Below are 20,768 nucleotides of genomic sequence, written 5' to 3'. Positions count from 1 at the left end.
TTCTTTCTCTATTTCACTTGTGATGAAGTTAGCAAGACTTCTGCTTTGAGTGAAAAGGACTGTTTGCAAAAGCCAACAAAATCTTATAATTCTCTCTGAACAGTTTGATGGCCTCAGATATGTTGCCCTTGACTTTAATACCAAGGGGAATATTCTATACCTACAGTGTAGTTTTACTGGCCAACAGGCCAGTGTGCTCAAATTTATTTATTTATTTATTTCATTTCTATACTGCCCAATTGCCAAAGCTCTCTGCACAGTTCATAAAAATCAAAACCACAAAGTGCAACATAAAACAATATAAAATATAAAAGCATTAAAACCACAATGTAACAATACAACCGGAATAAAACCTAGCAGCAATGCAGATATTTAAAATACAGATTTAAAACACCAAAGCTAAAAGACTAGAAAGCTAAAATGCTAAAATGCCTGGGAGAATAAAAAGGTCTTCACCTGACACCAGAAGGAATACAACGAAGGTGCCAAGTGAACCTCTCTAGGAAGCTCATTCCACAGCCGGGGTGAAACAGCAGAAGAGGCCCTCTTCCTGGTAGCCACCAGCCTCACTTCCTTTGGCAGGGGCTCATGAAGAAGGGCCGCTGAGGATGATCTTAGGGTCCAGGCAGGCACATATGGGAGGAGGCCATCCATCAGATAACCTGGCTCCAAGCCGTTAAGGGCTTTGTTAAGGGATTCAGCACTTTGAATCGGGCCCAGAAATGGACTGGCAGTCAGTACAACTGGAAAAGTACTGGCCTAACATGATCCTGTTGGCCAGTCCCTCTTAACAATATTGCTGCCCTATTTTGGACTAGCTGAAGTTTCCGGACTGTTTTCAAAGGCAGCCCCACATATAATGCATTGCAGTAATCCAGACAAGAAGTTATCAGAGCATGGATAACTGTAGCTAGGCTGTCTCTGTCCAGATAACGACGTAGTTAGTATACCAGCCTAAGCTGATAAAAAGTGCTCCGTGCCACTGAGTTCACCTGTGCCTCAAGTGACAGTTCTGGGTCCAAGAGCACCCCCAAACTATGAACCTGATCCCTTAGGGGGAGTGCAACCCCCTCCAGAACAGGCTGAATATTCCCTAGCTGGGCAGACGAACCACCCACTAACAGTACCTCCATCTTGTCTGGATTGAGTTTCAATTCATTGGCCCTCATCCAGTCCATTACCGTGCTCAGGCACTGATTCAGAACAGCCACTGCCTCACCTGGGTTGGATGAGAAAGAGAGGCAGAGCTGATTGTCATCCGCATAGTGATGGCACCTCAGCCCACACCTCCGGATAACCTCCCCCAGTGGTTTCATGTAGATGTTGAACAGCATGGGGGATAAAATAGAGCCCTGTGGAACCCCATGGCATAATTGCCATGGCACAGAGCAATAATCCCCGAAAGCCACCTTCTGGAATCAGCCATCCAAGTAAGAGCGGAACCACTGCAGTGCAGTGCCTCCAACTCCCAACCCAGACAACCTATCCAGAAGGATACCATGGTTGATGGTATCGAAAGCCCCTGACAGGTCCAGGAGAATCAACAGGGTTGCACTCCCCCTGTCCCTCTCCTGGCAGAGGACATCTCACAGGGTGACCAAGGCAGTTTCTGTTCCAAAACCATGCCTGAAGCCCGACTGAAATGGATCTAGATAATCCGTTTCATTCAAGAGTGCCTGGAGCTGTCCTGCAACCACGCACTCAAGCACCTTGCCTAGGAAGGGGATGTTGGCCACTGGCCTATAATTGTTAACATCCTCCGGGTCCAGGTTAGTCTTTTTCAGGAGTGGCCTGATTACCACCTTTTTTAAAGAGGCTGGCACCATTCCATCCCTCAAGGAGGAATTTACAACCTCCTGGACCCAGCCAGACATCCCCTCCTTGTTTGATGTAATAAGCCATGAAGGGCAAGGGTTGAACACCAAGTGGTCAACTGGACTTGGCCAAGCACCTTCTCCGCATCCTCAGGCCTCAATAACTGAAACCCATCCAATAGAACTGGACCAGACGGTGCTCTCAACGCCTCTACCAATGCAACTGCATTAATCGTGGTGTCCAATTCATGACGAATCTGAGCGACTTTATCTTCAAAGTGCCATGCAAACTCGTCACAGTGTGCTACCAAGGGTTCCAAAGTCTCCCTCCCTGGCCCAGGATGTAACAGGCCACAAACCACTTGGAAAAGCTCCACTGGACGACACTGAGAAGATGCAATGCTGGTGGAAGAGAACTGTCTCTTTGCCACCCTCACCGCCACAGAGTAGGCTCTATAATGAGCTCTGACCTGTGTTCAGTCAAACTCAGCATGAGTTTTCCTCCACCTGTGTTCTAGCTGTCTCCCCTCTTCAAAGACTATATTGGTAATCCAAAGAATCATAACTAAGCTACAGATTTCTATGACCTTTTATAAAACATGCTGCATATCGGGTTGTGTCCTACTTAGAGCAGACCCACTGAAATGAATGGGACTTGAGTTAGACTTTATAGGATACAACCCATTATTTCAAAACTACACTTTGGATGCTAAATAGACCTTTCATAAAGATCACGCTTATTACCACTAAACTACAGTTCATGGACATGTTGCTCGATTCCACAACATGATCTCTCTGAAATTGGTTCCCTCAAATGTAAACAATACAAAGTGATCTTTTAAAATAATCTTATGACATTGTGCTTAGATCATGATTAGAAATCATGGCAGGCACAAAAAATACTAGATACTGCCTCATTTCCAAATCATAAACCATTTTGGGGGGGTGTCACATTTTCTGTTGCATTCTTGACAACCAAGTTTATCTATGTATTTATTTGTTAAATTAATAGTCCACCTTTCCATATAAAATGTCCAAGGCAACTAACAACAAAAATGATAAAAGAGGTTTGAATCCAGGAATATGCCGTAAGAATAACTTCTGCCAGTGGCACTGCTCTGCAGACTGTTGCACATGAGCTAACAGAAGGCTTAGCAGACTTTTAGTGCAAGCACACATCTTGAGATGTGCAAGAGCTTGAACAGGAGATTGCTAACAGATGCACTCTGCTAGGTCTTAGTTCTCTTTTCTCATACAAAGAGCTCGTGCTAAGTTAGAAAAAGTCCTTCTGCTTGAAGAAGAGGCCTTTTAATTACAGAAGGGCACCACTGGAACCCAACCACTGCAAAAAAGTGATTAGTCAATATAGCAAATTAAATTAAAAATTAAAACAAAACCCTAAAGCTTACTAGGATGCTTTGTATTATCATACAAGTCCAGCAGAAGTATACTTGGTACAAGATCTGCTCTAAAATGACTAAGGACGCAATCCTATGCAACTCCCAATTGTAGGGCTTTTTTCTGTCTAAACATGCATAGGATTGTGCCCTAATATATTCAATAATTTGCGTCCTTTTCACATGATCTTTTAAAAACAGTAACTACTATTTTAAAGGCTGCTGAAAACAGTGTAATTACATCTAGATTTAACCAGTCTTTATCCCAACAAAAAATAATAACGGCTTGTCTTCTATTTTATGACTGGTTTGACAATGAAATGATATTCTGTACAAGCAACTCCACGGTCTATTAAATGAGCTCCTGAGAGGAAACACTACTTATATTGTGTGGCGTAGCAATTTATGGGATGTAACCAGAAAAAGTAAACGCAGGCTCATTACTGAACGCCATGCTGTGCGATTTCAAGCGCCACTCAATAGTTCATTTATGGTGAGTTCTACCCCTAGCAAACTGTGGACAAACCCACCCACGAACCTACTTATCCCATTGTGAAATTGCACTTACCTGCCTGGTTTGTGGTTACACTGACTGACACAAATTGCCGTGCAGCTGGACTCTGGCCGGACACACCATTCACTGCCTCAATTTCAAAGGTATAGTTTGTGTGAGCAAGCAGGTCCACCATCATCACAGAGGTGTTTTTCAGGCCGCTTTGTTGTGGAAGGTACCTGACATGACTGCCACATGCCTCACAGAGACCCGAGTGCGAGTTGCACTTCTTGCATGCAATATAATAAGACACATCTTTCCTTCCACCAGTATCAGCAGGAGGAATCCATTCCAGAAAGACACTAGTCTCGTTAACATTTGAGATGGCACTCCGAGGAGCAGAGGGGGGTCCTGGCGTGTAAAGCGAGAAAAACACATGGTGAGAATCAGATAAAAAACACCCAGCCCACTAACTAAGGGGAAGAAAAGTGTCATCTGTTAGTGACTATGAGCCAGTGCATCCCATCCAAGAAATACCACAATATCCACCAGCACCACCACAACCACGTCAGAGTATAAAGCAGAACCCTCTGAGGGGGGCAATGGGATGTTATCTGGTTCAGATTTTTCAGCTAAGAAATCTGAAATCTAAACTATGTCTTCCCACCAACCTTCTAAGATTATCTGTCCTGCCTGGACAGGAGTGGGGAAACTATTTCAGCCTAAGGGCTGGATACCAATTTTGGAAAAGCTCTCGGGGGCCATATTCCAGTATGGGTGGGACCAAAAGGAAAGGGGCTGAAGCCAAAAATACCTCACCCCCAATACCAAAAATACCAGCATGTTGTAGTTTAAAGCTTTTACTGCCAATAACTAATCCTTAGGAGAAGCATTTCAACCTTATATAATGGGGGGGGGGAGCTGTGAAACTAACAATCAGTGGCTGGAGAGAAAGGGGGAAAGCCAGGGGAAGGGGTGTGGCCATTTGAGGAACCCAGGAGAGCTGTGGGGTCTGAGGTTCCCCACCCCTGCTCTAGGACATGGATGGCCCACCAACATATTTTAAATTTACAAAGAGTACACACACAGAATCCCTCAACAGTGAAGACATCATTAATCTGTGTTAAGTGATTCTGAGTACATATTCTTGCTCATCAGCATCAGAAGTACTATGTCGGATTAGAAAGATTCCACTAGTATTCTTTGCAACAATCTCAGCAACTAATGGTTATGATGTGGCCCACTGAAAGTTTGTTGGTGGCCCATTCGTAAGGCACAGCCTACCTTCTCCCCATCCTTGCCCTGAAGGTTCCAGGTTAAGGAAGCAGCAGGAACAATGAGTTCCTCCAACAATGTAATAGCACACAGCTCCAAGCCAGAGCACACCGTGCCTTTAAAATCCCCCATACCTTCAGTTTAGGAGTGGGGGCAGGCAAAGCATGTCTCTGTTAATAGCATGGTTGAGAGATCTAAGTTGGTTCCCTGCCAACACAGTTCACAGAGAAAAATCAAATCTAACAAAAGGTTTAACTTAACTAAAGGTGTTCAGAGACTTTTAAATGTTATTTTGTTAAATTGAACAGCTGGAGACTTCTTTTCTGAGCAATTACTAAATTCTGACTTGGTTACATTTAACTATAGGTATCTCTTAATCCCTTCATGATTTGTTTACAGGCCGTATGTTACCAGCATATCATTGTATGTTGGCCTACCCCTCTGTTTATAAAGATGTACAGATACTTCTTTGTATTCATATTTCATTTTACTCCAATTTGCAATTAATTATGGGTGTTTAATTATACTTGACATTTTTATATTAAAAATAAAACTTTATAGTACATTGTTACAGAAGATAGCCTAACTCTTTTTTTTTTAAAGCTTTATGGACATAAATAAATTCCCAACTTTGAATTACAGTGAAAACTGTTGTTATTCATGGAATCTGCGTGTCAAGAGCTTTTCGATGAATTACGTTTCATGAGACTTGGTCAACAGAAAGGCATTCAAAAAGGGATGACCAACCAGCTCCCAAACTGTGAATTATTAATTATATATATAAGATAAGATAGGTCAATCCTGTTAGAAATCCAAATTTTGTTTAAAGCAATGCCACTGTTACCCACAGAGCTGTTCAAGAGCTGCTGGATATGGCTCCTGCCAGCCTGTCCCTGAACGATCTATTACCTTGCTGCGTGCACACGCTTATCCCTGATCTGCACCTGCTACCTCCTGTCCAGCATGCCTGCCACCTGGTTTACGCAAAACAGAAAGCAAAAGCTGTTTCATCTCCACTGGGGACCACCTTGTTCCTTCTGCTGTGCTGCTGTCCCTAAGGGGATCCAAGATGTAACCCAGATGTTCAGAAAAGCTTGGCACCTCTTCACACATTACACTGTAACAAACCTGGGTTTGCCACCAACTGTACATTTACATTGGGAGCCACAGCCAGGCCCAGCTCCCTGAAGAGTGTACCTGTGTAATGGCAGCACTCTCAACCAGATGCTTGTCACATTCACACTTGCAACACTTGAAGAAGCACCTTAGAGCCAATTCACACTTTGGTACACAAAGTACTAGAGCTTAAATGGCAAAGAGAGACTTACAGCATTGCCAATTGTGAATGGACATTTACACAGGCAGATTTCCTGCAATAATCATGGAAACGGGGATAGGCTTGTGGTACAGTTCTAAAGCCTGTTTATTGTAGGGAAACCAGCATACATCTGCTGTTCATAGACAACAGTGTTGTGCAGGAGTTTTTAAAAAACCAGGAGCTCCTGAGTGCAGAGCTGACCTCTGACAACGGAAGACATAGATCACAAAGATTTTTCACTAAACACGAAGTCAACGGTAACTAAGGCCCAAACGAAATGCTTGTTAAAGCATGCATACTGGAGCTATGCATGCAAGCTTTATCTACTCTCCTGTAAGCATGTGCATCCCTGACTCAGATCTGGGCCACGGCATTTTGGGAGAGCTTTCCCCCCACTCCCCCCCCAAAAAAATTACACACACACACAGGCGCGGGGATAAAAAAAGAGGGGGGAAGCCTCAATTTTTGCAAAGAAAATGGCTGGGGGAAGCTGAAATCCTCCTCTCCCAGAGTGCCATGGGTCCAATCCAAATTGGGGTTGAGCACACTTACAGGAGAGGAGAGAAAACTAGCACATATAACTCCACTATGTGTGCTTTAATGAACATTTAGTCTGGCCCTCGATGATCCGTTGGACATGTCACCTTTTCTAGCTTCAGCCTTACTCCCATGTCTGCAAAGCTGTCCAATTAGAGCCAAACTAGATATGACACCATTCACGCAATTAGCAATTGCATAAATGTCGCTATTGTTGTTCTTGTTAGAGTATACAGTCAGTGCAGTCTCCCTGCACCCCCACCCACCCACCTCCACCCCCGGATCCAGATGAGGACCTTGGTGGGGACAATAGGGGGCTTTAAATCTTTGCCTCCTCTCACCTATCACGTCTTTTAAGAACACATGCAATTGCTAATTTTGTGAACACAGGGCCAGCCCTCCTATGAAACAGGGTGAACCCCCAGCCTCAAGCAGCAGAGAGGGAGGAGTGGTGCAATTCGCCACCCCCACCCCAAGCCCTCACCAGGAGGGCCCACTGCTGCCACCTCCAGTGCATGCTGGAGAGAGGTCAGTGTGTCTCTCCAGAGCAGCCACCCTCTGGAGAGCCAGGTCATTGTGGGAGGGGTGTCCCAGGAGATCGCCTTTAGAGGCCATCTCCTGAAATACCCCTCCCATGCCTGGCTCTGAGAAAGAACCCCCTCAGAACCAGGCATTTTGGCCTGGCAGGCTTTCTGAAGAGCCACCCTTGCTGTTTCCGCTGGCTACGCAGTAAAGGTAAGGGGAAAGGGGGGCACAATACGAGAAAGGTAAGGGGTGGGGGACATGATGTGGGAAGGGTAAGCAGCCACAATGCCGGAATTGTAAGAGGCGTGATGTGATAAAGGTAATGGGAAGTGGGGACATGGTGTGGGAAGAGGGTGGGTGGCGCGTGTTGCGGTAAAGGATAGGGGGTGAGGGATGTGACGTGATGGCGGGAAGAAGGGGTCGCAATGCAAGAAGGGTTTGGGGGGTCGTGACGCAGTGGTGCACGTGCTCTCTCACTGCAAGCGGCGGGACAGCTTGCACTGGGGTTGTCGCTACATTTTGTTTGGCCCTTGCTCTGCTATTCCCACATACTGTAGAAAATTCACCACTGCTCGGGAAACTCTTGTATTACAAACAATGATGCAGATATGAGGTGTGGTTTCCAACTGAATTACAGATTTATATTAAAAACCGAATCCAATGAGATGAAGGCATATTACATATCCAGTCATTCACACCTTTCACACATTTCACTCAATGAAGTTGATTGGCTGTAAATTCTGGACAGACAAAATGTACCACTTTGTTCTACACATTATCAACTTCTGGTTTTCGCTGACAAGATGTTGCAAGGATCACTAGCTTAGAGGCAAACTCACATTATGTTAATTGTGTAGTGTGTAGCTGAGCCTGATCATTTTCTTTAGTGTTAACTCTGCATGGCCTTGATTTGGATTTGGACCAGCATGTACTGGGAGGGGAGGATTAAACCTTCCCCCATCACATTTTCTTCCTGAAATCCCTCCTCTACCCATGCAGGGATTAAAAACAGAAAAAAGTCTCCTTTGAGTCAATATAGGGTTTTTTTGTCTCTTTTTTAAACCCCATGCAGGAAGGGGGGATGGAATTTTGGGCAGAGAACAAGTGTGTAGGGAGAGAAGATTTAATTCTCCCCCCCACCCCTCCATGTGTGTTGGTCCTGATCCAACTCAGGGGTGCATGCAGTTACAGTAAAGAAAATTATCAGGCTCAGCTACACACTAAGCAAGTAACATAACATGTAGCTTGACCCTTAGATGTTTTTTTAAAGGACCAGACAAATGAATGGTGAATAGAGTTATCACCACAGGTGTTGGCCCTGACAGCCAAACAGAAGCTCCACAAAACAAGGTAGCATCTCCCCAAATACCAGATGCTGGGGGGGGGGGGGATATTACCTCCATCCCTACATGTGAATTTCCAGAGGCACCTCGCTGGCTGCAGCTGAAAACAGAACACTGTACTAGATTAAAATCGGTTGGGGGGATCCAAACCTTGTACTGAATGGATGTCCAGGGGCCATGCCAAACCAGTCCTGATTGCGGTGGGCAGAAAGAAAGGTAGAACATACGATTCATTTCTAAAAATATTCTTCATCATTTGCCATATTTCTATATATTTATATATCCCGCACCCTCATCCCTCCATCAGTACCACTGTTGCCTCTCATTGCCACCTCTTTGGGTCTGAGCACTGCAGCTCCCACTATTTCAGCCCTTTCTTTCCTTGATTGTTCTTTCCTGTTTGATTTCACATGCCAACAGACTTCCATCTGCCAAAGTCTGACCCTGAACTGGCCACACGGGGCCAACACTACCCTCCTTCTGTCTTGGTTGCACATACAAGCACATTTTCACTTCTCTCTTTACCAGAATACCGCACTGCACCCTCTTACATTCTCCACACTCCTGTGCTGCTAATTTAAGGTCATTATGGGAAAGGCTGATGCTGGATCAGATACTTTGCCCTGCTAAGGGCATGAGCTTCCTCACCCAGAAGATGATTCAGTAGCTTGATAGGGAGTAGTCAGGGTTGCACAAACTATGTAAAGGAGCCCATACGGCATGATAAAGCCCCTGGGCCTTGGGTCTGACAGCCCTGGACAAGAGAGACTTTGGTCCATTACCACATTTACACATGGGGTGGGGGGATAATGAATTTTTGCTTGTCAGATAACTGTTTAAAGGCACAGAAACCTTTTCAGGAAAAGATGCTGGTAACTATGGTGGCCAATTGTAGCTGCAGAAACTATATTTGTTTTACATTTACTGCACTGACAATTGTTTCACAAACGATTAGGAATGGAAAACGGCTACATGTGCAAACAAGAAATTCATGAACAATCAGTAAAATGCTACTGAAAGAACTGGGAGAACAAAGATTATACACTAGAGATGAGATCAGACCACTTCACTCATTTTCTTTCATTTTTATGAGTTGTCAAGACCAGCCTTCAGACCAGCACACAGTCTCACAAACTCCATTACAGTGGCTGAATATTTATAAATATTCCTATTTGATAAGCCATAATTATTTCCAATCTTTACTTCTCTGTTATTTGTCATGATGTTGGCATCTCCAAGATAATCAACCTCAAGAAAATTACTGACACGATTCTCCTTATCCTACTGGATACATACCAATGCCAAATCTCAATCATCTCTCTTTTCAACCCTTCGAAAATATATAATCTTTTTTGACTATATATGCTTTCTCCAGTAAATGCTTGTCTCCCTGGCCTCTCTCTCTTAAAACAATAGAAATAGATCACAGTAATTTTACCTTATCCCTCCCTCACTAACACCGCTATCTCCATTACACTGGCTCCTCTTTTCTTTTCAGATGAACTTCTAATTTATAATGCAATCCTATACATAATCAATGGAAATTACATCCAGATACATGCTTATAGGATTGCAGCCTTAGTCTGGATTCACCTGCTTGTTTTTACAAACAAAGCCATATTTTAGCCTTTGCAGTTGGAAAAAAATAGTAAGGAAATGCATGGGCAGTTTCCAAGGCAGGCCTAAAATCAAAGGGAAGCTCAACATGGTACAAAAAATCGTTATTAATACATTGTTTTGATATTTTAAGTCATTTGATTATGTATTCATTAAGATAAGACTGGGATATTTTTTTTCTTTGAAGATACTATGGATAGCAACATATTAGAAAATAGATGTATGTTGAAGGTGTGGGACAGCCTTCTCCAAGCTGGTGCCCTCCAGATGTTTTGGACAACAACTCCCAGCATTCTGGGCCACTTGTCATGCTGGCTGGGGCTGATGGGTATTGAAGTCCAAAAACTGGAGGGCATCAGGTTGAGGAAGGCTGTTGTGGGATATAAATTATATAAATGAATAGTTTATCTGTCATTTTGCCATACGTTGTTGTGAATTGCTTTAAGTGTAATACATACAGAAAAGCAGTATACAAATGAAGCGACCATATGACCATATAATGACCATATGATGATCATATGACTATGACCATGTGACTATAATGACTATGGACTATATGACCAGATAATGACCATATAACCAGATAATGACAATATGACTATAATGACCATATAATGCCAGACGTGAGGCTTCAAATAAAGAGTCCCATGATGCACTCCCCATCTATCTCATTCCCTTGCACCCTGTCCACAATTTTTTCTCTCTTTCTCTTCATGTCATTCACTTTAAGATGTTGTTTGCAATATACGCATATTTATGGCTACCGTTTAATATTTGGTTTCCCTTGTTTTAGGACCGCTTGTCTGCCATTATGGAACTTCTCATCAAGCAGCTCTTCATAAGCTTCTGAAGAACACTGGGGTTCATCAGAAAACAATCTGAAAAACACTAATCTAAGTGATGAGTTCATGCTTCGCGTGAAATTATTGAAAAGATCTCACCCCCACAATCTACCTCCCCCCAAACCACAAATGAACAATGTACATAACGTAACCTTAACACATCACAGCTTTAAGTCAATCACCAGCAGACAAAGAGCCGACTCTCAATTTTCTTCATTCATAGGTTTGGCAACGAAGTGGACCTCTCTTATGTTTATGCTGAGCCATCTATTATCATGTGGTCTATAAACAGAGCTACTTTTCCCTGGAGTGACTTTGTCCAGCCTCTCAATAAGCCCAGCTTTCTTGCCTCGCTTGCGTCGCATAAGGGCAAATACAGCACTTCAATTGCTTGCAGTCATCAGAACTAGGGGCAGAGGGGTTCCCCCCGGCCCGCTTTCTTTTTCAGCAGCTACAAAATCTTACAATTCTGCAAGCCACAGAATTCCGCCCCTCTGGAGAGTGGGCAGCACGAAGCACTTTATCTTACCTTCTCCCTCTCTGACCTAAGATGCCTCCAACACCTTCTAAAACAACTACCATTATATGATATTCCATGTTAACTTTGTCCCTGCATTAATACAGGGGCACTGGGGCCCGAAGTATTTTGCACTAGATTAATTCCCATACTTAGGCAATATTGCAAATAATTTGCAATCAGCTCAGAACCATGCATACCAGTTTTCTTGAGATGGGAAACCGCTTAGCAACATCAAACAAGGCACTGAGTGTTGAATATATATCTTATAACAGGATTGCTACTATGTTGTACAAAACGAAGTGAACTTTCCTCCTGGTCTTTGTATATTGGCTAACTTTAATGGCTATTGATGGCTGGTGGCTACTACCTATTGGATACACATGACTTCTTTGAGTGGAGACTAGAAAGAAAAAGTCTGGCAATTTGAATGTAGAGGAGAGACAAGTCTGAGTTCTCCAGATGGCTGACAAAACAAAGATAGGTAATGGGACGCGTGTGCTGTTGCTTATGGGGATCAAATGTTGTTTTTAAAAGGCTGGGTGTCTGCCTGCTTCTCTGTGCTCAGCTTAAAATACTCCAAACTTCTGGTAGGTTTTTCTCACACAGGAAATGACCTTTGACCCTAGGATTTCCTACTGCTTGGGGAAATGTGGAGCATGAAACAACCTTTTGCTATACATGCCTCTCCACAGACAAACCTAAACCAGACCATGCAACAAGAGTTGTCCAGCAACCACACTGGCATCCCTCCAGGTTCTACAGAGCAATAATGTAGATGGGTCTGCAAACACAACTAGAGGAAAATATAAGGCAGCAAAGGAACAGATATGGGGGGGAAATTACATGAAATGGTGAGAAGTACCATATCAGCAAACCAAAATGCATTAAGCAGCAAGAGAGCAAAATAGGTAGCTGGGATTCCTTCTGGGGATGTGTAAGGACTGAGGAGTGGGGATTGTAGGGTGAGGGCCTAGTTTGCAGCAGAAAAGTTCAATTGGGACTACTCTGGGATTGGGTGGGACTTTTACCATGGTGTTCCACCACCCATTCCTTTGTGGGGAACAATATTTTTTATTATTTATTACATTTATATCCTGCTTTTTTTTTCTTTTTTTTTTTGCAAGGAGCCCAAGGAGGCTTACATGGTCCTACCTCCTCTCCATTTTATCCTCACAACAACCCTGTGAGGTAGGTTAGGCTGAGAATCAGTGACTGACCCAGCAAGCTTCATGGCTGATTGGGGACCAGAACCCGGATCACCCAAGTCCCAGTCCAACATGCTATGACTCCACACTGCCCCATCCTACCTTTAAAGAGCCTATTCCCTAGGGCCAAAGTAGATGTGATGGTGGCAGCCACATTTCCTATTCATGTGTTTGCCTTGTTCATGTTTAAAGAAGAGGGAGGGGGATCTAATTTTAATATTAAAAGGTTTGTGAAGGGAGCTGATCCTGCCCCTCCCTCAACTGCTTTATTTTCCCATGGTCCATTGCCCAAGCTCCTTCCTTTCCCAGCGCAGCCCTGACATAAGAAATCAACTGGACCAGGAGAAAAGTGCCTCTAATGTGGCAAGGTAAGTTGGGAGGATTCACTTCCCCATACCTCTTTTTATATTAAAAACAGATCCCCCACTTTATACATCCAGGGTGCAGGACCTCAGGCCCAAATCTGTTCCCCCTGGGGTCCCAACCCAGCCCTCTGGGGTTCCCTCTGGCTAGGCCCCTTCCAATGACCCCAACTCCTTTCCCACTTTCACAGTCCCCCCCCCCCAATATTCTAAAAGGTTGTAATGTCTCTCCTATGGTTGAGTTACTGTCAGTAAGAGCTTTATGCTCAAATATCCTGGCATTTGTGGTATTTTGAGCCTATCCCTTTTTCCTTCGGCCCACCACTGGAATGCGCCCCCCCAAGAGCTTCTTCAAAATGGAATTTGGCCCTTGCACTGAAAGAGGTACCCCACCCCTGTTACACATGAACAAGGCAGGCACACGCACAACATCACTGCTTCCATGGTGTCTAGTCCAGTCCCTAGCAAGTGTAAAAAACACACAAGCGCGTGCTTACTGTCAGATTCAGGAGAACTGCCTCAATACACCTTGATTCTGTTTCACTTACACTGCTGGAACCTAGTTTTAGCTAACAGAACGACAGCATGGCATGACTGAAAGTGGGGAAGGAGCTCTAGCTCAAAAGTAAGGCACATGCTTTTCATGCACAAGGTTCCAGGTTCAATCTCTGGTATATCAAATTAAAATTAATGGATCAATGATCGGATCAGTATAAGGGGGTTTCATATGTTCCTAATCATCTGTCATCAGGCTCCTCATTTCTTATCAAGCACACACTTCAATATAGTAAGTGCAAATAAACTCACTTGTACAGGCCATTGTGGGTGGATCGGATTCCTTTCGGAAATAGTGCTCTTCACAAACACAGGAGGTTGAGGCTTCTTCGCGGGTGTAACTGTGAGGGGGGCATTTGGTGCACATCTGGCTCTGGGGTGAGTCCTTAAAGAATCCCAACCGGCACGCTGCAACAGAAGAACCAACATTTAAGAGGGTTTTTTTCCCCCCTCACCAGCATGTCAATGTCCTCTTGCAAGTGCTTGCAAACACTTCTGTCATTAAACCCTCATGAGCAAACTGTGGCCAGAGACACAAGTCATGTGGAAAGAGCCCTGCATGGCAAGCTGTGTGAATAAGTTCCCCACCTAGTTTCTGTATGTGTGTGTGTGTGTGTGTGTGTGTATATATACGTGCGCGTGTGCATGCATGCGTGTAAATCTCTTCAAGACGGCATTGTGCGGTGGGAAGCAAAGCACAAATGTAATAATAATACATCATCATCATAGTTTGAGTGATTCTTCCCTTGGTACAAACCATGAAAAAAGGAGAGGGGGTTGTGTTGTGCTGAAAACCAACAGAACTACATGGGAAGTTGCTTCACATTCTCTAATCATGTGGAGATGCCTCCATGTAGTTGAGGCTGGAGATAGAAAGTCCTCTCACAGAGCAAAAGGAGCTTTGCTCAAGGTAACTCACCCCAAAGGCTGTCTCTGGTCAAACAGGCTTTGTAGGTTTTTGCAGGGCTTCCAAACCCTGCAAAACCTGTTTGATAATAGACAACAGGAGAACATAAGAAAAGAGTCCATACATCATGAGAAGCAATTATAATGGGACAATAGGACTGCACCAGGATGAAAATAAAAACAAGAGAGCTGAGCTTCATGCTAGTGTCAAATAAGGATTATTCTGTAAGAAGTATACAAAGCCTAACGGGTTCCTATAAACATTTTCTTCAGGAGAAGTGGATTCTGATCTTCAGGGGAAGTGGATTTTTTTACAGAGAAAAAATCCCAAGAGAAAGTCCCTCTAGAGTTCCCTCTAGAGAAAGGATGGCCGACAGTCTATTTTTTATATCGGCTCAGAAGTCCCCCCGCCCCACTCTCAAGGTAACCCTGTAGACCAGCCTTCCCCAACCAGATGTGCCCCCAGATGTGCTGACTACAACTCCCATTACCCCCAGCCAACACAGCCAATGGCCACGTTGTCTGGTAATAATGGCAGTTGTAGTCCAGCACATCTGGAGGGTACCAGATTGGGGAAGGTTGCTCTAGACTCTACAGCATGGGTGGGCTACTAGGAGTCTATGAGCTGGATCTGGTCCCCAAAGCCATCTTCTTTATTTATGAATAAACCCAAGTTGGCAAAAGGTATGCCAGTCCATAGCTGCTACCTGGGAATTAAGGAGCAAAACCAGATCCAGGAGTACCCTCAGGCTGTAAATATGTCTCTTCAGGGAGAGCGTGAACCCATCTAGAACAGACATTTCCCACCACTCTCCCTGTTTACATGTTGAAAACACAATAAATATCAGTGTGTGTGTTTATTCATTCTATATCGGCCGCTATAGCTTTATCCTTTTTCGGCTGTGTTACAGCTCAGATCTTCAAGTACCTACCAAGATGCTAAAAACATTAGCAAACTGCTTAGAAAGAAAGAAAATAAATAAAGAGATACATATCTTAAGGAAATAGTCAAATGTGGTTGTCAGTTTTTGTTTAAGATCCCCTTTTTAAGAAAATAAATGCCTTAGCAAAAAGTAATAGTAGCACTGGTCTGAAGAGGAGAGGGGCTATTTGCAGAGCAAAAGCTGTAAGGAACTCTTAAAAGTATTTTCCCCCTCCCTACTCTTTGTTTTCCTGTCCCCCAGAACAGCCACATATCTGACAGATTCCTCCAAGCCATGCTCCAAATTAGACATGACCCCTGTAAAATGCATGCCTTCTGGACTGAAAGTGTCTGAATTGTTGGTTGTGACTGGGGGCTATTATTCTAATGCTTTTGTCTTAGACAATTAAATGGCTGGAGAAAAGAGACCATTGATAGGAGCATGTTAATTTATCGGGTCTGCTTTTAAAAATACTATCGTTCTTACACTTAGCATTCATTGGCTAGCAGTGGTGAATACTAGGAAAAAGGGTTGGTTTGTTTTTCATTTACGCTTAGTTTGAGTTTTATACTCCCTGATTTCTTTAATCATGCCCATTTAGCACCTTCATCTCCCAAAGCCAGCAGAATCCACAGATTTTATGCATATAAACGGATTTATAATTATAAGACTGGTCTAACCATTTTGGGAGATTCAGGCTTCAATTAGAGAAGGGGGAGATATTTGTTTGGTTTGCATTTTAATGCAAACTTTCCTAATTTCACACTTTAAAACCAATACCCAAACCAAAACTCAGTTATCCTTTGAAATTCACACTTCTCTGAATTTTGCAATAGAGTTCTCCAATGAAAAATGTGTTGAAAATGTGTAATTAGGGGAAAGCCTACACAAAAATGTTCATATTCGTGAAAAATGTTAAAAATGCCTTTTACATTAGGAAAACTCCTTGCAAAAGATGTGTATATTGAGGGAAAATGCATACAAAATGCATGTATAAGGAGAAATGCTCACAAAAACGTGTATGAATTTTCACACTAACTTTAAAAGAATCACAAGGTTTGGGACAAACGGAATTTAACACTGGAAAAAATCTTGACGTTCAGGACAAATTGAATTTAAGTTTGGGAAAATGAAAACCAAATTGGCAGATTCATCCATACTTAGCTGCAATCCTATACACCTTAGGGAACAACTTAGGGAGCTCTGGTGGCCATTTTCACCCCCTGGACTGCCCAACTCATGTGCCGCAATCTGTCAGACAGCCCGAAAATGAATTTTTAAAAAATTAAAGGAAAAAACTACAAACAAGCTAAATTTGACCTTTTGTGCACTCTGTAGTGCTATGGATACAATTCCCCCCTACACTTTTTTTTCATGGGGCAGTAGGGGACCACCCCTGCTATACACACTTAAGAGTAACCATCACTGAATTCAATGAGACTTACTTCTGAGTAGATATATATAGGAATGTACTGTTAAGTCTTGTGTGTTAGGTTTAGTAGGCTGGGGTGCTTAGTAGGCAGAGCACAGGTACACTGCAAAGACCTGCCATTTTTCCATCAAGGCCTTCACACCGGTTTATTGTGGCCAGGGTGGATGGAGAGTAAGAGCCAGTGGGCAAAAGCAGTCACCTAATGTGTTTTAGGGAGGGAGGGGGGCTGCCAGTTCGGTCATGATGGACAGGGGGAGATATGGTGATGGAGGTCAAAAAGTCCAAGAGAGGATAAATCTTTTGGCTCTTCCTCCTTCTGTTTTACCACCCAACTGTCTGATTGCTCTAGTGGACACATCAGATCAAAAAATGCCTGCTGCTGAATGCCAAGTCAGTGACGGGGAAGGCCTCCGATCCAGATGAGCAAACTGACATGGCTTGTGTGACCGAAACCTGGCTGGGCGAGGATGAGGGCCAATTTGACCCAACTACGCCCTAGCCCTACACATTTTAGGGTGCAGCAGAAGGCAAGATCTGACTGGTGGGGAGGTGGAGTTGTAGTGAACTATTGCAGCTCCAGTCCCTTACTGAGATACCCTGTTTGGCAATTTCCAAGGTTTAAGTGTGCGCACCCAGTGGTGGACTCTGCTGCCCAGCCATATCCCTGCCTGAGCTAACGGAGGTGGTCTCAGAGGTGGCATTGATCTCCCCACCAAAATTAATTGTGTTGAGGGCTTTTAACATTCATGCTGAGGCCCTGTAACCTAAAGCAGCTCAGTATTTCATGGTTTCCATGGCAACCATGGGCCTTTCTCAATTAATATCTGGCCTTACCAGTCTAGTGGCTCACACTCTTAACCTGATATGTGCTGGCTCGGTGAAAGTGATCTGTGAGTAGAGGAGTTTTAAAGAAAACATTTGCTGGAACTCATAAACTCTGCTGGGGGGATGGGGGTTCTATGAAAATGGCTCTCCCTTGGTAACTACTGGATCCAGAAAGATTCCTGAATGCCTTGGAGGATTTTCCTGTCTCTAGAGCTGGCAATCCTGTTGAAGCCCTGGTTGATATGTGGAATGGGTAGACGACCCAGGCAGTTGACATAATCACTTCTAGGTGCCCTCTCTCTAGGATCCTTGGTATTCTGAGGGCCTGAGGGCAATGAAATGGTTGTGTAGGTGGTTGGAACAACGATGAGGAGGACCTGGGACAAATCCAATCGAACACAGGTTAGAGCCCATATTAAGGCCGACTCCATGGGAATTCCTGCCACTATTGCGTCAATGCACCGCTGTCCAGCAGACTTGTTCTGGGTGGTGAAGGGGTCGTTACATTCTGGGCCCCAGGCAATCCATTGTGACAGGTTTGCAAAACACTTAGAATTCTGGCTTATTGTGACATGTGAACACGGCAAATGAGAGGAGGCAGTAACCCCGGTTTCATTTTCATTAACCCCTTAAAAAAATCAACGTTGTCCAATTTCTGAAATTGGGAACATGACAAAAGTGAAATTGGTGGCCATGTTCTATCCAATATGGCAGCTGTATATCATTACAGCATTCTGAGACATGAAATGTCTTATACTGGGAAGACACATACCAGATGTATGTTTCTTTGTTCATTTCTAGCATCATATTAGAATTTTCAGGGGAAAATGTAGCCTGACATACAACAGATACAGCCAAAGCAAGAAGTGCAGCAGGCAGGAGGTTATTACACAGGGCAATGCTAGGCTCCTAGCATTTCTATCTGGCCTAGCCCATCCAGAGGTTTCATATAGTCTGCCATTCACAGGGGGCTGACCTTGCACACTCCTGTTCCCTTCTGCATTAGCCTCGGTCCCTGAGCACACATCCCTGGATAGCATACTAAGCTAGGTCTTGACCTCAGGCTATGAAGTCCCTAGAAGTGATGTTGCCCTTCTTCAGTGTGCCTTTTGATGCACACCTGCTAACAATGAGTGCACTAAAGGCCACTAGGGTGGCCAGGTGTCCTACTTCACAGAGGACAGTCCTTTATTTTGGAGAGCTAGCAAAGGACAGTCCTCCAACTGAAGGTGTCCTCTATTTGATGGGCTACCCAGTCCAAGTCTGGTTACAGTACAATCAGGAGGGAGAACAGCAGGGGCCTTGAAGTTGCCCATCAACAGCAGACCGAGCATGCAGAGAGGTCACTCAGTTGGTCTTCTCCACTATGGTGAGATGTCTTGTATTTCTATTTAAATAATAGTTATTATTTCTAAAGTCTCACCTATATGCATAGATTTACATATGCAAATTTGTGTCCTTTTGTAGGGGGGATGCATCCCCTCTTTTTTGGTGATCCACAAGTGGCCACCAAGCAGACCAACATGAATCACCACTCTCAGTAAACTGTACTGAAAAGTAAGCTCCTAGCCAATGGATAAACTGAGTGGCAATTGGTTGAGAATATCACCTAACGGAAGACCTACCTTGATCCAAGTGCCATGCTTTTGGGTGGCTGTAACTCAGTTCACGTGAGAGGAAAACTATTACCTCATGGGCTTTTTGTTCCTTTCCCTATACCCATGAGAATGAATTAATCTGTGTGGCTACAGAGTCAAAGAGCAGGAGAATCTGCCCAAATTTCTGAATAGAGGACCAGAGAATGTTGGGAGCCTGCACCGCCTTCCTACCAGTAAGAATCCTAACAAGGGGAAGATGAATTTGGCCCCAGTTGGATTTAAATGCCTGTTAAAAACTCAGTTTCATTCTGGCATTCTCCCCTGGCCCCTGGTGTATTTGGCTCTTAGGGCCAAAGTAGGTGTGAGAGGGGCAGCCACATTTGTTGTTCACATGCTTGCTCCTTTCACATACAAAGCAGGGGATGGGAGAGTCTGATCTTTACATCAAAAGAGGGGTGCTGGTGAGGGGAGCTGAACCTTCGAACTCCTCCAGCTTACCTCTCCATAGTAAGTCATATGAACTCCTGTTTTGTGCAACCCAGTTCAAACAGTAGACATGAGGTGGGCCCAGAGAGAAGTGAATTGGGTGGTGGACAATAGGCAGGTAAAGCAGGAGAGGGAGACCCAAACCCCCCCACACTTGATACATTAGCAGAGCAGACACACTGGCCCAGTTTGCACATCACAAGAACCCAGATTTCACACTGCTCGATCACTCCTGCTACAAGCAGGAATGGTTAAACAACCCACAGACCTTCCATCCCTGGTTTGGTTAGTGTTACGAGAGAACCAGGAATTCTGGTTTATCTCTCCCCCGACAAGAGAAAGAAATAATCCAGTTTGTTGTTGGGTTTACCCACTCCTGCTTGCAGTGAGAGTGACCAGGCAGTGTGCACCGGCACGTTGCCATGTTTGCAATCACCCAGAATTTTAAAATATTCTGGGTTGTGATGTGTGAACTGGGCCACTGTTCAACAAATGGGGGCACTCTCAGCCTTTAGATTATGAACCTAAAGACTGGGAATTTTTTTTTAAAATTGGCAATTTTAAAGGGGGAAAATGGAATAGTCATCCTTGTAGGAGCTGAGCTCCATTGACTGTGGATGTTGATACCTTCTGAGATTCAGCCCTTAAAAGTGAATATAAATCACAGCTACAGATAGCCGGAGAGTGCCTTCGGAATTGAATTTGTTCTGCTGGACTGTTCATAAATTACTCAAATATGGACCTCATGCTTTATGGTTCCTGGCATGAAATGCAGGACTTTTATTTACTCCAAGG

The 20,768-nt window shown here is 44.0% G+C and overlaps 1 protein-coding gene across 1 annotated transcript in view; it reads right to left on the bottom strand.

Annotated features, from left to right (window-relative positions):
* EPHA5 (EPH receptor A5) overlaps window positions 1-20,768 on the bottom strand; it is a 409,399-nt gene that overhangs the window by 198,797 nt on the left and 189,834 nt on the right. Inside the window, exons 6-7 of the mRNA XM_084859796.1 lie at window positions 14,056-14,211; window positions 3,780-4,115 (exon numbers count right to left, since the gene is read on the bottom strand). Of these exons, the coding sequence (XP_084715922.1) occupies window positions 3,780-4,115; window positions 14,056-14,211 (492 nt within the window). The remainder of the gene's footprint in view (window positions 1-3,779; window positions 4,116-14,055; window positions 14,212-20,768) is intronic.

This window comes from Heloderma suspectum, chromosome 5 (genome assembly GCF_057233095.1).
Source record: "Heloderma suspectum isolate Gila_16-S chromosome 5, 16-S_ref, whole genome shotgun sequence".
NCBI classification, from domain to species: domain Eukaryota; kingdom Metazoa; phylum Chordata; class Lepidosauria; order Squamata; family Helodermatidae; genus Heloderma; species Heloderma suspectum.
The sequence above is the reverse complement of the archived record's forward strand: the minus strand, read 5'-3'. Positions and strand labels throughout refer to the sequence as shown.